Source organism: Passer domesticus, chromosome 6 (assembly GCF_036417665.1).
Source record: "Passer domesticus isolate bPasDom1 chromosome 6, bPasDom1.hap1, whole genome shotgun sequence".
Classification (NCBI taxonomy): Eukaryota; Metazoa; Chordata; class Aves; order Passeriformes; family Passeridae; genus Passer; species Passer domesticus.
Window position 1 is genome coordinate 55,947,115 of NC_087479.1, and position 15,561 is coordinate 55,962,675.

Genomic DNA, 15,561 nt, shown 5'->3' on the forward strand with positions numbered 1-15,561 from the left:
TTATTCTAAGTTCTTTGGCTAAAATAGAAATAGCGGGGTTTTTTTATCCTTATGTATTACTTTTAAAAAATCTAAACAGCTTCAGTCTACAGTGTCTGCAGATTGCCTGCACAATGCCTGATTCATGTTGGCATATTGACACAACAGATTTGTTGCCTGAAGTGCTCCATGTTTGTACATGGTTCTTATTCAGGCTTTATTTGCTGCCTCTTCAGAAGTCCTTCAAACATACACGTTTTGACACTGACAAAAGAATTCATAGACTTCATATTGAACAGCTCAGTGTTAGTCATATGTTTTAGAATGAAAGACAAAAAAGGAGCCTGATTGTTTTGCTTTTAGCAAAACTATTGCTTTACTAACAGAGTAACTTTTGTGGTGGGGCAGCTAAACAAGGAGTCAATCTATTATCCATGACCAAGCAGCTTAAATGTGATCTATGTTAGGGTTTTATTTAGACAACAGAAGAAAAAATGGTGAGCCCTGATTTGTAGTTGTTATGGCCCCATGATACAGACCAGGTCTCTGCTCTTCCTGCAGGAATTCCTTCCGAAGGGTTCTGTGGCAGCAGCCAGGTCAGTCATAACTCCTGTGCTCTGCCCCTGCCTCCGTAATTCTTAGTGCAGAAACACCAGGGGTGTGTCTGGCAGGGATAGCATTGTGTGTTCTGGTGCACTGCTGAAAATTCAGTCTCAAGGATTAAAAAATATAATCTGGGAAAAACAGGGGAAATACCTGCAGTTGTTACGTTTTTGTGAATAAAATGTGAGTGTTGTGGTCAGCTCTGGGGTCTCTAACAAACCTGCTTTGTCCTTACAGAGGCACCTGGGGCTCCTGTTTGTGTAACTCCTTGCTTGACAACAGTTGTTGCAGCTGGCTCAGAGTACATCTTTTTGGTACAGGATCTTGTCGGAAGAGAATGACTTCTTGATAAAATTCAGATGCAGAGACTGCAAGCATTACCTTAAGTCCCTAATTTCAGACCAAAGATCTCTTTTAAAATTGGGCCTGTCTTGTGATCTTTGACATCTTGAAGGTAGGCAGCAACTTTTTCATGGCACAGTGTGTGTGTTGCAGCACCTTCATGTCAGTGCAGGGCAGTAACTGGGAAAAAACTCTACTACTTCTGTCTGCTCATCAAAGTTTTTGCTTAAAACTAAAACCAAGCCAAGAAATACAGAGGAGAAGCAAAGGAATATTGTGAATTACTGATAATTCTATTTGCTTTTTTCCTACAGTACTGCGCATTACTTTCAAATGAAAATATTGATAATTACATGGTATCTATAAGTAGTAGTTTTACTCTTTGCAAAAAGATTCTGCCTCCATATTTGAAAGTTTTGCAGTTTGGGTATTCCCTTACAGATAAACTGGAGAGGAAATGCTTATCTTTATTTTGCAGAAAGCAGCTCAAAGAATGGATGAAGACTTTAAAGCACAGGCACTTGACTCTACTCTTCCAAGTCCATCAGAGACTTTGCTTTCCATTCGACTGTTGGACTTTAAAACGAGTTTATTGGAGGCCATAGAAGAGCTGCGTATAAGAAGGGTAAATTTGTTTCTATTGGATTTGCTCTTTCTGTGTCTTATTTCTGTCTCTCTGTAGGTAATCAGAAAATGCTGCATAAGTGTGGCTAAACCTAATGCTGTATTTTAAGTGATTCACCAGCCAGGGTTTAGTTTAAAAATATAATGGGTTTAGGTATTGGGTGTGTTACAAATTTCCCTGTAGACAGCACAAGGCAACAGGGTTGTATGGGAATGAATTTGGTTTTTCCGTAACAACATAAGAAGTTACCAGAGTTCATAATCAGGATATTGAGAAAAGCTACATTAAATTATTGTCTTTCATTATAATTCTTCTCTTTAAGAGCAGCCTTTGATACAAAATGAAAAGAAAGAATCCAAGTGTTTTCCAAGTTCCCAAGTCTTTCTCTTTTCGTAATTGATTTGCCATTTGCTAGAAAAGTGGTGATTTGGGCTGTTTACTTGTGCTTTTCAGAATTACCTGTGTGGGCAAAGAGCTATATTAAAACCACTTTATTTCACCATTTTTACATTACTAAACTATGGAGCAAGACCCCTGCAATAAATAGTGTATTGAGTGTTAGGGGTTTGTTTTTGAAATGAGCTGAATCATCTTGTAGTAGTACCAAGGTCAAATTGTTTCTGTGCTGGTAAAGGCAGCTGTTTTTTCTTGTAGTTAATTTGTCACTTTATTTTTCTGTGGTTACTTTTTCAGTTGTGTGTATGTAAACATTTCTATTTCTCCCCTTAGGTTTTCTGAACTGTTGTGTGTGTATTGAAAGACCTAAAGTGTATTTTTCTTCATCTGATGAATTTGACCTGTTCAAAAGACGTGTATTATTACTTCTAAAATATTAGTATTGATGACATGCTTGATTTATGCTTATTTTAATCTAAGTGAAATGCTATAATCCTCTCTTTAAAAGCCGTAAACAAGAGAATGACTGCCATTAAAAAGAAAAAAAAAAAGAGAGAAAAGGCTGCATGATGGTTCTTGGTGTAGTACTGTTGAAGCCCCCATGCTGTGATCCCCAGACCTGTGTTACAATGGTACCTGTGTTACAATGGTAGTGTTTAGTCTAGTCAGACTATTTAAAAAATATTAAAAGTAAAGACTGAATAATTCAACTTCATTATTAGATGCATAATGATATAATAATACCAATAATTATAATAATAATAATAACAACAACAATTACTACTCTATAGTGATCAGAGTATATTTTTTTTACAAGACTACTTAGCTGAATTTACATGGTTGCACTTTTAATGCACTTGGTCAGAGCTTAAAGTGTTCACGGAGTGCCATGGGATTTCATCTTTTGGCATTTTTCTTTGGGTTTTTATGCCTTTTTGTGTCTGCTATACTACAAGAGTTTGTGGCCGTGATTTTGTAAAAGTTGTCTCAGAAGGGTGAGTAATTTTTTGCCTTGAAATTGTTTTTAATTTGAAAATTGATGTAAATGCTAAGAGCCAATTTCACAGTTAAGACGTGGTCCTAAGATTCTGAAATAGCTGTGCTTTCCTTTACCCTAGAAAAATATATACATATGTATATCTTTACCTGTTTAGTTAGAAATTTAGGTTAAAAAAGTAAGCAATTTACAGACAGCCAGATTGAACTCTTGGAGTGTCCTTGAATGCATTTTTGGTTGGTTTTGATAGTTCAGGGCTGCTTGCTTAGTATGTTTGAAGTTTGGAATATAAAACATAGGTATTTTGAAGAAGCAAGAGTTCTTGAATAATGTGGCTTATGCCTAGTAGTGTTCATTTTTATCTTTTAAAGTAGAATTTTGTATGGATGTTTTTGGTTTAAAATACCCCTACAAAACCCTCCCCCCATTTTAGCTATGAATTTCTTACAAACTCAGTCAACGTGAGGTTATTCTGTAAATTTTTAATCAGCCCTGAGAGGTAGTGCATAGACCAAAATATAGGGATAACTGAGAATTACAATGCCTGTCTTGCACCATGCTAATTTTTCCTGGGCAAAGAATGAAACACAAAGACTGTGTCATCTGCTCCATCAGAACGTGCAGTAAAAGTGAAAATTCTGCAGGTTTCTTACTACTCCTACTTCCCAGGTTGCTTGTGAGGTTCAGTAGGCTGATAAGCTGAAGGAGGCAGTAGAGCCAGTACCATGGATTTTACTCTGATTTGTCTTTGACCTCTGACTTGGCCAGATGAGATTATTTTACCTCTGTTTGCATCTGTTTTTCTTCCCATTCTTGGTCTTGCTTGTCACTTCCAACAGGAGACACTTTGGGACAGGGCCTATTGTGTATTCTGAGTTTAATAAAGTGCCTGGAATGGTTGGTTAAACTGCAGTACAAATTCAGATTAAAAAATAAATTTGTGGGCGAAGTTATCTGTGTGAAGCTTATAAAGAGCAAACTCTTAAATATGAAAATATTTTGAGAGACTTGTTGCAATCCTTACTCAATGTCATGATACTGTAGGTAAGCTCTCAAAAATACTTTAGAAGAGTTGCTCAGAGTAAGGGACTGTTCATCTCTTTCATCTTCCAAAGGAAACCCTAATTCTTGATAGCTGTGCAAGTTTGTTCTAAACAATAATTGCTTAAATGATTATACTTGATGCAGCTTCACTTTGTTCCTTTGGCTATTCACAGGGTCTTTGTTCTCCATAGGACTGACATAATATGAATATGTAAGTAATTAAAATTCACAAAAAAATTATATTTCTCTTTCCCCTGCCTCACAGGGATTACTTCACACTCCAGTGGGTCTTCTGTTTTTTCCAGTTTAGCTTTCCCACTCATCCAGCACTGACAAAGCCAGTGATCCTTTTGTGCTGGATGTCCCTTCACTTACTTCCAATATTTGTCATTCTTGCTCTGCAGCCAGCTGAGTAACCTTTCTTCCTAACAGCCTTTTAACTGGATTTTACACCTAAGTGTAAATTAGGGATTTTTTTTTAGTAAAATGACAGACACAAGGACAGCTGAATATCGGGGAAAAAAAGTAAGTGTGTGGATTTAAGAGAATAAACAGCACTGAATTTCAGATCTCATGACTATGACATCCTGTGATATTGTTTGAGTCAGCAAGCAGTGTGTTAGATGATAATTTCTGTGTTTGTGAGTAATGTGGCTTTTGATCAGAAACTGATTACTTGCAGTTGGACAGCGTTCCAAGTATCAATGCAGGCGTTTCTAAGAATATATTTTGATAGGAGAGATCTATTTAATTGTAGAGTAATTGTAATCCATGCAGTGGAGTCGAAGAGAGACCAATGAAATTTCCAAAGGAAAAATAGTGGTTGGTACAAATTTGTGTCTCTGCATCTGAAAATGGAAAGTTTTTGAGACTAGATTCCAAATATAGGTTGCTATTGCTTTTTCTCAACTGTCATAACTATGAAAATCCAACAGTGTTTTATCAGAAACTAAAGGTAGAATAATGCTTCTATAAATATCTTCTTTCCTTTTAACATTTGTCCTGGAAACAAAGCTTAAGAACAATATCCATGAGATCTACTAAAAATTGTACTGGTCTGCTTAGTTCATGAAGGAATTTCTAATTATAGTATGAAAGAATCAGAAATTGTAGTTTCTGTGAGTACTCTTTGAGCTGCATGAAAATTGGATGTGCAATTTTGTAGGAGGGAGACTGCAAGTTCAAAAAAGATAATAAAAGTACCTAGAAGCAGTTTTGGCTGCTTGGACATGAGCCAGCTGTACTCTGTTCCTAAATCTGTTCAGGGTCAAGAATCGAGGGGGCTTGACCAATCCACAGCCCATCTTGTAAAACTACAGCCTGAAGCAAACACTTTAAAGAAGGTTTGACACTTTCTAAAGGTTATAACGAGTAAATAAACCATCAAATTACTCCTCTTTTATTGTTATGGTAGTCTTTTTTTATAAAAACACTTAAATCCATGTAGTCCTAAGGCATCTAATAAAAAATGAACACTTTTAAGGTTTGGTGGGTTTTTGATCCCTCATGAGAGTTATAGACAATATTGTTCTCCTAACAAAAACATTTTTGTCTTATTAAACAGCTGATAGAACTTCTAAAAAAAAAAAAGTGCTTCACACAAGTTTTAGAAGCTTTCAATTCAAAATGGGTAAACTATAAATGTCCTTTGGAAGATGTAAAAATGATGGATAAGGTTTTTAACTGTTGGCGATTTCATGTGAGAATGTTTTTATCATGTAATTGTCATTCTCAGTTTAAGTATTTGTGATGTTTCTCAGCCATAGTAACATACATGCACATTTTTGATAGCTTCCAGATACACCTTTATAATTTGGGTGTAAGTTGGAGGAGTATTGTTCACTTAGAACTTTGCTTCTTATCCTCTTAAGTATTCACAGCAAAGGGCTCACTTAAAATGGAATTTAAGGCCATTTTCTTACCATTTTGAGAAAGACTTTTGTTAATAATATATAATTTTCGTAGCATTTGTTGCTTAGTAACAGAAAGGATTGAAGATCACACCTTTTTAAAAGCTTCAAGCCAATCTCATTTTATCACTCAAGGGAAATTAGGGGGATGCATTTTCCTTCAGTACTTATAGAATAGTACCAGAAAAAAAAAATCATTGCAACTGAGCAGCACTATTTGTTGAAGCAGAACTGGGAATCACTGATAATCTTTTAAGTGCTCTTTTTTTTTTTTTTACCGTAAGTCATATGAAGTCTTTAGGTTTCTTCTCCATCTGTATTCTACCAGTATATATCAGAGAAGCAAAAGTTTAAGAACTTTTCTCTGGTTCTCCATGAGCCAAGTTTTAGTTTTAAATACCTATTTTATATGTAAAATTCACATGAGAGCTGAGGCATATATTTAGAATGTCTGCAAGAATCTTGAAATGCTTGGGAGTAGCCTCATGTGGAAAGAAATGTGCTTCTCTACAGATGTGTGCCTGTAAACTGTCTGCTAATCAAGACAGTCAGTTTTGACCCTAAAACACTATAAAATATGTCAAAGAATTATTTTGATTCACTTGGGACATATTTTGCACTTTTGGTTGGTTTTTTTTTTTTTGAGGACTATGAATCAGGTATTGTATTAAGTGAGAAAGGGTTGCAAAATCTTCAACACTGTTTTGCATCAATTGTTGAAGTGTTATAAATGTCCTTGAATCAGAAACTTGGAGCCCTTATTCCTACTGGACTTCAGAAAGAATTGCAGTATATTTTATAGCCAAAACATTTTGTGTTCTCTCCTTCACTTGGGAAGGAGAAAGAGCCTCCATTTGTTCTTTGTGTGTCAGGAAAGGTGTTGCTTCATCCAGAGGTGGGATCTTTTTAGTCTCATGGCAAATAGTAGTTGTTCAAGGTCTTGCAATTTGGTAGAATTGTACTTAAACCCCAGTATTAAGAGAATGAACCTTTTGAGGCCTTCTTTTGTTTTTTTATTAGAGAGAGCCATGGCCTTTTTTCCCAAGTTGTGACTGTTTCCTAAAGGTTCTAACCAGTATGAGGTGTGAGTCACTTCAAGAGTACTGGAATTTTTCCAACAATTAAGATTGTGAGATTTAAGCTGTAGTGAAGTTGAACTTAAAAACAGCGTAAAATTTGCGCGTAATATATCAAAATGTACAGTTCAAGTATTGGGAGTATTCTTTTACCCTCACACAGTCAGCTTGGCCCTTGCTGGACCTCAGTAAATGTTGGTGCAATGATTCATCAAAGAGAAGTCAGGCTTACCTTAAAGTGGTGGCTTTCCCAAGCTGCCCATCAGTGTGCAGAGCAAAGGCAGAAAGCAGCCTTCTGAAGGTCAGTGGCACATTAGTGCCGCTCTGCAGGTCCTTGAAGGATATTCATTCTTTTTGACTATGTGCAAAAACAGGACAGTGCTGAGTTGCTTATGACATGCATCAAAAACCTGAATATTGTTCTTGCAGGAAGTCGTGACTGTTCATCTTTTGTTCTTCCTTTTTTTTGAGTATTGGATTTGTGAAGGAAGGGCAGTGCTCATAAAAATTGGATTCCCAAAGGGAAGCCGATTCCTGTTGAGAAAAATTAACTTTAATACCAGAGCGTTTCAGGAAAATTCATGTAAATATTTAGCAACTGTGATTATCAGAAGGTAACTCTCATTTGTTATCAAAAGTAATTGTTTGATGCTTGACAAAGTGCTTCTGCAAGAACAGGATCTGTAACACATTTTCCTGCTATTGGTACCTTTTGTGGATCCTGGGGGAAACTTTGGACCTCAGTAATGGTCTTCTCGGATTTTCTGGTGGCTCATATTATCAGAAATATGTGTTGATTACCCATGATTCTGTTTCAGTTTCTTTTGGTAGGTCAGAAGGCTTCTTGGCATAGAAAATAATGATAAATATTTCACTTTTTCCATAATAACCGAAGTAATCACTGACGAAAACTTTTCAGTTGTCCTAGGAGATGTCACAAAGAATAAAGATCCAAATGCTTTGAGCTGAATATTTAAGGTGCTCCAAAGATTCTGATTCATTAATTATGATTATCTGTATGCACTTCTGTGTCTCACTGAATTTCACTTCCTCTCAGTGTTTTGACTTTTTTAATGTTTGTTTTTAACTAGGAAACAGAAACTAATTATGAAGACCAAATAAACAAAATTGTTATAGAGAAACAGGAACTTGAATGGCAAAAGGTAACTTTCCTGTGTGCTTTTAGTGTTTTACCTGCTGAGATTTAATTTTAATATGTTAATATAAATTGTGATTTATTACAATTCCTCTTTTTAGAGCTATTTTAATTTCAATAGTGGAATGTTCTAGCCAGTAGCTTATTATTTAGTCATGAACATCTGTAGGTTTTCTTTTGATTTGGATTGTGCCCAGTTTAGCAATGTTTTTAACAAGATAATGTAATAATATTTGGCATGACTTTGCAATCTTCAGTCAAAAGAGATGGAAATACTGAAGCAGGGGGACGTTTAGCTGAATCTGAGGCATGTTGACACGTGGGGAAAGCTGTGTAGCAGCTTCTCTGTATTGTGCTTGGCTTTGGCAAGTGCAAATATCAGTGCATAAACAACTTCCCTTGCAGTCTTTTGGAAGTGGAGATTTTTCCAAAAAGTTATTTTGAACATGAAGTTGTATGTTACCCTTACTCAGAAGTAGTCTGTCAGCTTTTAAATGTTGGAAATGAAGTATTCAGGAACCTAAGTCCAACATTCTTCTCAGAGTTAGGGCTCCTGAGGTTATGCTTTGCTAGGAAATGCATTCCCTTCTTTAATACAATCAAACCTATGACCCCTGTCACTAGGGCACGAGATAAAAGGCTGCACTCCGTATATTTTACAGCCCCAGAAAAAACAATAATTTCAGCTCTATCCTTGATCTTGGGATATTTAACATCTTAGTTGTAAAGGAAGGCTAGTTCATCTTGGAGTTCATCCTAACCATCTTAAATTAATAATCCTAACTCTGTGCTTTTCTTTCTTGAAAGATATATATGTGCACACAGAAACAGGAAACATTTTATATTTGTAAAAGCAAGAGTGCTTTCAATTTGTAACCCTTCTTTGCTTTTCTTAACCTAGCTTTGCAGTGCTTAATATTCTGGGTTCAAAAGGGAGGATTTCCACCCATTCTAAGACCTTAACAGCAATTTAATTTACCACTCATAAAGGAATGGGACTTACAGGTAGTGAGGTGAACTCTGTTCCTGTACTTTGCACTTAACATTGGCACATGGCAGAGCTGATCAATGAGTGGTAGATTTTGGGAACTTCATGTGAGCAAATATTCTGGAACTTCAAAGGATCAAGCTAATACAAATTTCCAGTCTGGGAGGCTACAATAAGATGAAAATTCTAAGTATGGCATTTAAGTTGAATTTGTGACCTGGATGTTTCTGAATGCAGAATCATGTTAACCACAGCAGTAGTTCCATAAGTAGACATCTTCCTCTGGTTTGTCAAAGGTTCTGTTTTACCATTTCCTTCATGGATTTCCCTTTCAGTCAACATTTCTGTTATTCATTTTATTTTACCTTAAATTTAGCTAACTAGTTTGAAATAAAGACATTATTTCAGCTAAGTCATATTACAATATTACAGCTTGTCTACATTTTATAAATATACTGCTGCTGCTCTTGAAAAAAAGACACTCAAGCAGGGGAAACAATAACTGGAGAAGATATGCCTTTAAATCTATACTCATATAACATTACAATATCAAAGCTGATTTTTTTCATATTTAAAAAAAACTCTGCTTTTTTTCTTCAGTCTCACTGTATCGCACATACATGACATATATGGTATTTCTTCCAAGTCTTAATTTCTGACAGAGATAATACAATCATTTTATCTGATAGTCTTGTGTGTAAGGCTTGTTAGAAAATGAATATTTGTAGACACTGCCCTATCTTTTTGAAAATAAAATACCTCAGTTGAATGTTTAGTACAAGATAGTAGTATGCTATAAAGAGTTCAGCATGGGGTTTTTTTCCATTACATCTGTAATAAAGTTATATAAAGGATGACTGTTTAATGAAACCAGATTGATAACTACATAATTTATTCCATGATATTGCCTTGAATTCCTGTATTTTATAGTGCCATCTTAATTTGGCAGTGCTGTGAATGTAAGATTTTATTCCTGTGGTGAGCAGGTGATTTTTTTTGTGCCTGCAGTACTTTTCTGCCTTGCTACTTCACGTGCCTGTCACCCTCTGGAAAACCTGTCCTTGGACACAGGGCTGAGGGACAGCCTCAGGAAAACATTTCTCAGGACTTCTATGTGCTTCTGAATATTCATTTATGTACTGTGCATTGTTTGTTACACATAATCAAAACTTCCTCTATTCCTCTTATGATGAGTTCATAAGTATGGATATGCAACATGTTATCTCCACAGATTCTTGTCTTCTAGCAAGAGGCAACAGCTCTCACTTGTACAGTGTGGAAGCAACACCAACTTGCTGGAGAAAACAGCAATTTTGGAAGGGACTTTGTTTAAAAACTCTCAATTTCTATTAAGGCAGATGAAGAAATTGGACTCCTTGTGTATGATACAGATTTTCAATTTATTTTCTCCCATTCATTCTTTTTAATAATCTTAAATTTTTTTTGTGCAGTCATTACTGGATTGTTTCCTGTTACAAACTAATATTTCTAAGCTAAACACTCATCTATATTTTGAGATTGCTGTTCAAGGATAGAGCCTCTTAACTACTTTTACCTAATATTTCAGTGTTTAGAACTGAAAAAACCTGGTCTTCCATGCATACCTTCCAAGGTAAAGGTGAAGTATCTTATAGAGAATACAGTGCTTAAAGATGTTGGAGATTTCCATCTTGTAGAGTGTAGCCTATGAGAATATGATATGAAATAATAATACCAAAAAAAGTACATCTTCACTCATTTTCTTGTTTTTATGGATGGACATAAAACCAGGCTAGAGGGTGATAAAAATCTCATACTATTGCATTACACTTAGTTATTTCTGTGTTCCTTCAGCTCTTTCAGGTAGCTTGGTAAATGACTGAAATTTAACTATAAACAGAAGAACAGATAGTTAGTTTTCAATGGGATTCTATTTTTAACGGATATTAAAATTCTGTTGTAAATAACTGCACCAGTTCCAAAGTTCTGTCTTAAGCTGGCAGTGGATGTGAATTGTTTCTGCAGGCTGATGGGATGGGTAGGAGTTGCTTACAGAAGTCCTAGTAAAAGGTCTGTATTCCAGAGAATACAGGAGAAAGGAGAATTGTTACCTGTTAAGAATGAAAGAGAAGCTTCTACAAAAAGCCAATCACTAGTTTAAAAAATGTGTCTTTTTAGTCTTCAGGGTTTTTTAGTCAGTTGCATCTTTCTAAAAATATTTAACAATAAGCCAGCCTTTTCTTGAAATACTTGATTATGATTTGCTCTAAGATAATACTTAACTCACACTGTTGTTATTTCACATGAGCAGGAAACTCTGCAGCATCAGACCGACACACTGCAACAACAAAATAAAGAAGCTATGGCAGCTTTTAAAAAACAGGTAACAAAACAAAGCCTTTGGCTTTAACTGTGGGCTTTTAAAATATGGTGGCATCATAGCAAGTTATCACTTAGTATGAAAATATTTTTCTATTGCATATGAAATGTTAGAATATACAGCTCAAAAAATAAAAATCAAAATCACATCCTTTCTTCTGGCCACACCACTATGCATGTATTTTGGCAGTATTTTCCAGATGCCCCTCCTCCTGGAATTTTTTGTTTTTATATTTCAAAAACCTCCTAGAGAAGATAATGCTTCTTCTAATACTTTCTCTATTCTGCTTTGTTTGGTTTTCCCCCTCTAATTTAGCATGACCTCTGCAAAGGTAGATTCATAAACCCTGATAGAAGATCTGCCACACAAATGACCCTGCTCAACATTTGAAAGTGTGTTTCACTCTTGCATTTTATTCTCCATATTACAGTGAGCAAACACAAGTGCTGAGAGGCCTTGCAGAGAATATTCACAGGAGCTGAAACTGTTGCCCATGGTGATGAAGAATTTGTCATTAATGCAGTCATGTCACACAAAAAAGAAACTGACAAGCCATTAGATTTTTTCCTTGAAAAAATAATTTGAGATTTACAAACTTCTCCTTGTAGAACTGTAGAGTTCTACAGTTTCCCATATATAGAAAATCCAGGAATTATACTGTGCAGGTTAATATAACTATATTGTCTTGTTGAATAAATAAAATTATTGCCATGTGCTGTTCTGATTTTTTTGTTTTGTTTTGATTTTTTTAATGTGACTGACAACCAAGTTACAGGCAAGAATGTTTGCCATGGAAGAAGAAAAGGTACTCTACAATTATTTGTTGTTTGTCATCCAAAGAAGAGCATAAGCAAATGATAATTATATAAACATACCAAACATATCCTAAGTATAAACTATGTGTATTGCAATTACATTATGTTTTTTGTTATGGCCTTTACCATAACAAAAAAGAGCCGTAGACTTGATGAAAGCCAAAGGCTTGATGAATAGAGTCAGAAGTGGGAAAATGCACTATTGTGTTTTTTCTTTTTATAGCGATATTTATGTACATTTTAAAATTATTTAGCTGAATTATTCACCAATGAATTGTTCTGTCATAGCAGAGTAACACTATTTTTGTAGCATTCTTTGATAAATTCTTGTAAATGCATTTATTCTGCCTAAATCCTGAAGTACAGCTTTTGTTGAAAGGGAAAATACCAACTTGCTGTAGAAACAAAAGAAAAAGAAATTGATGGACTGAAAGAAACATTAAAAGCATTACAGGTAAACTATTGCTTTTGTAAAATAACATTTCTTTAAATGCAAGTGTTTTGGTTTTACTTTTATACTAGTAAAACAATAGTTCATTTTAAGAGGCTCTGTAAGGCCTTATTGTTTAATCTTTCTAGGACACCTCACTTTGTAAAACTGAGTTTATGTTCTAGTTTTCAGTGACTACTTTAAATGAACTTTCCAGCTAATGTTCTTTTCCTCCAGAAGACTCAAAAGTCCGAACAGTGTGTGAAATGTGCTTTCTTTTCATTTCCAGTCTTCCTCTTCCTTCACATTCTTGTTTTCCTACTTCACACCTGCCTGGGATCCCTGGTTTTGGACTCCTAAACAGAACTAAGTATTCACCCCAGGCCTCCACCTTGCAGTGCTGCCTGTGTTTTTCAGTGGTTTCCTCTGTTTCACTGGGAGGTTTCTGTATTTATACTTGACCCATGGCTTAAGACCAAGGCAGATATATTGAAAATGATCTCTAGCATTGTAATGCATTGCCAGATTTCAGGTGTTACCAGGAACTAATTATTTTTCTACTCAAAACTGAGTGGAATAATAATTCTGTTAAAAACAAAATGGCTCTAATGGATTATTACTATGATTTTGAAACCTGTTTTGGTTCTTATTAACATTCTCTTATAATGGAATGCATTCACTTGGTAGCAGACTGTTTGTTTTATCATTTAGTTAACACTGAATGTACTTCAGGAGCAAAAGAAATTGTTTTTTATGCCTGGACTTCTGAGCAATATCTGTAAGGATTTTGTTGCTTGCTCGAGCCTTGGCATAGCACAGATGATGTACAATATCCATCCCTCCATGGTCTGCTGAACATAATATGTGGACAGCAAGAGTAATGAAAGATCCCACTGGCCTTTCTTTTGGAAGATGAATCACAAATTTAAAAAAAAAAATCTTAAATGTTGAATCAAGCATTTGATTCAAGATCAAGCATTTGTGTCACAGTACAGTTCAGATCTAGGAAATTCTGCTGTGGCTTGAGGAAGCAGGAGGTCACAGTGGACATGTGTTCACAGGGAGATTGTTTGGAAATGAGCCTGATACAACAGTGAAGAACTTTTAATTCAGATCTGTGTTCTTCTCTGTAGATTCAGAACCCTGCCTTAAAATGATTTTTCTCTAGGTTTTTTCTTAGCAGTAATATTTTCTGTATAACATTTGTACACTCTGGGTTCTTTGACAACACTCTGTTTTTCCCTCTTATGCTTAAGCATTATGCAAATCAAAATACTCTGTCAGTATATATACCTCACGTATATTATTAAAGCATGTGAGATTGTTACATTATATCTTTATATACTACCATTTAGAATATCTACTAAGATTTTTTTGTTGTTGTTTTTTTCCAACAGGGAACACATTTCTATTCCTGTAGCAGTTGAGGGAATTTCTATCTTTGTCTTCTCCTCTGTTTATTTCCAAAGGTCTAGTTTACAGACTGTGGTCCATTTGCATGTTGTTTTTATGATGCCTGTCAGAAAATACAAGGATTTATGCACTTTTTCAAAAGTTCTCTAGTAACAAATCAGTGTAAAATGGTTTTATGTAATTTAAATACTGAAGTAACATTATGAAATAAAGTGAACCTAATAATACATGAAATTGTGCCATCAGTAATTCAAAACCAGCATTACTGTATTGGATGGATTTATAACAAATGCAATTAAATCCTTGGCATAAAAATACTTAATTATGCAGGTTGTTGTCAGAAAAAATGTAAGTACCATTTAATGAATAACTCTCTGTTGTTTTACAGATTTCAAAATACACTTTACAAAAGAAACTGAATGAAATGGTAAGAAAATAATGAAAGTGAAAAAGGAAGAAGCTTTAATGAAAAGAGTATGCTTGGGGTATAAGCCACTACTAACTGGCTTTAATACTTAAATGATATATGATAGTTATTACAAGTAACCCAAAGAGGTATCAGCTTCAAATCTGAAAATCTTGTAAATGCAATGTTTTTAGGTTTTTGTAGTATGATAGCTACTGTTCAGCATGTGGTATTTTTTCTCACTGAGTTAAAGTAGAATTGGTACATTTATTCTCTTTATAGATTAAAGATTTTTTAAGGGACTATCATTTAAATAATGTAATTTTATTACTCTGATACGATCTAGCATAATAAGCTCAAAAAGTAATAGAGAATTCCTAGCAGTTCTTGATTTTGTTTTTAAGAAAAACTGGTGGTTTCCTTCTCACTCTTTTTAACTCCTGAGAATTAGTTCTTAACATCAGTTTCCCTGAACAGTTTAGATTTCATCCAGTGCAGCTCACTCCCTTTGACACAGGGAATAAATTTACCCAGAGTGACAGCATAGTGGCTCTGAACCCTGTTGTCTGTTTTAGGAAGTGAAAGAGTGAGCCACAGAAACATTGCTAGGCTTGATTGAATAAATGCTGTGAAAATTCTGCTGCTGCTCAACTGGAAAGAATAAAGATAATATTGTCAGACCATTACAAACTGGGATTTTAATTAAGAAGCTCAAAAAACTAGAGTCCAGTTTAGCTTTAAGTACCATGACATTTGTACTGAAAGTCATCTTCAACGCTACAGTGGTTTTACACAAAATATGGTGAAATTGAATAATGTGCCCTCTGACCTGGGAGATAAGGCTACAAGTTAAAGATCAAAGGCAACGTAAAATGTGTTTTGTCTTACTTCACTTTTAACTTGTATTTTTTCCTAAAATGCTGATCTAAAAATGTGTTGAAAATATACAGAATAACTGAACTTTCGTTTAGGTCATTTTACTTATTATCTTTCTTTCATCACTTACAAGCTCAGTCTGCCAT

The 15,561-nt window shown here is 35.0% G+C and overlaps 1 protein-coding gene across 6 annotated transcripts in view; it reads left to right on the forward strand.

Moving 5' to 3' along the window:
• The window catches only part of CCDC73 (coiled-coil domain containing 73), a 60,383-nt gene that overhangs the window by 11,610 nt on the left and 33,212 nt on the right, over positions 1-15,561 (forward strand). For 4 of the 6 annotated variants that reach the window (XM_064425969.1, XM_064425970.1, XM_064425973.1 and 1 more), the window contains 6 exons: positions 1,403-1,549; positions 8,064-8,135; positions 11,407-11,478; positions 12,245-12,280; positions 12,670-12,744; positions 14,522-14,560. In XM_064425969.1, the coding sequence (XP_064282039.1) occupies positions 1,403-1,549; positions 8,064-8,135; positions 11,407-11,478; positions 12,245-12,280; positions 12,670-12,744; positions 14,522-14,560 (441 nt within the window). Of the gene's footprint in view, positions 1-819; positions 1,037-1,402; positions 1,550-7,469; positions 7,587-8,063; positions 8,136-11,406; positions 11,479-12,244; positions 12,281-12,669; positions 12,745-14,521; positions 14,561-15,561 lie in introns of those variants that run through there. The other 2 variants (XM_064425972.1, XM_064425974.1) reach the window with 2 other exon arrangements.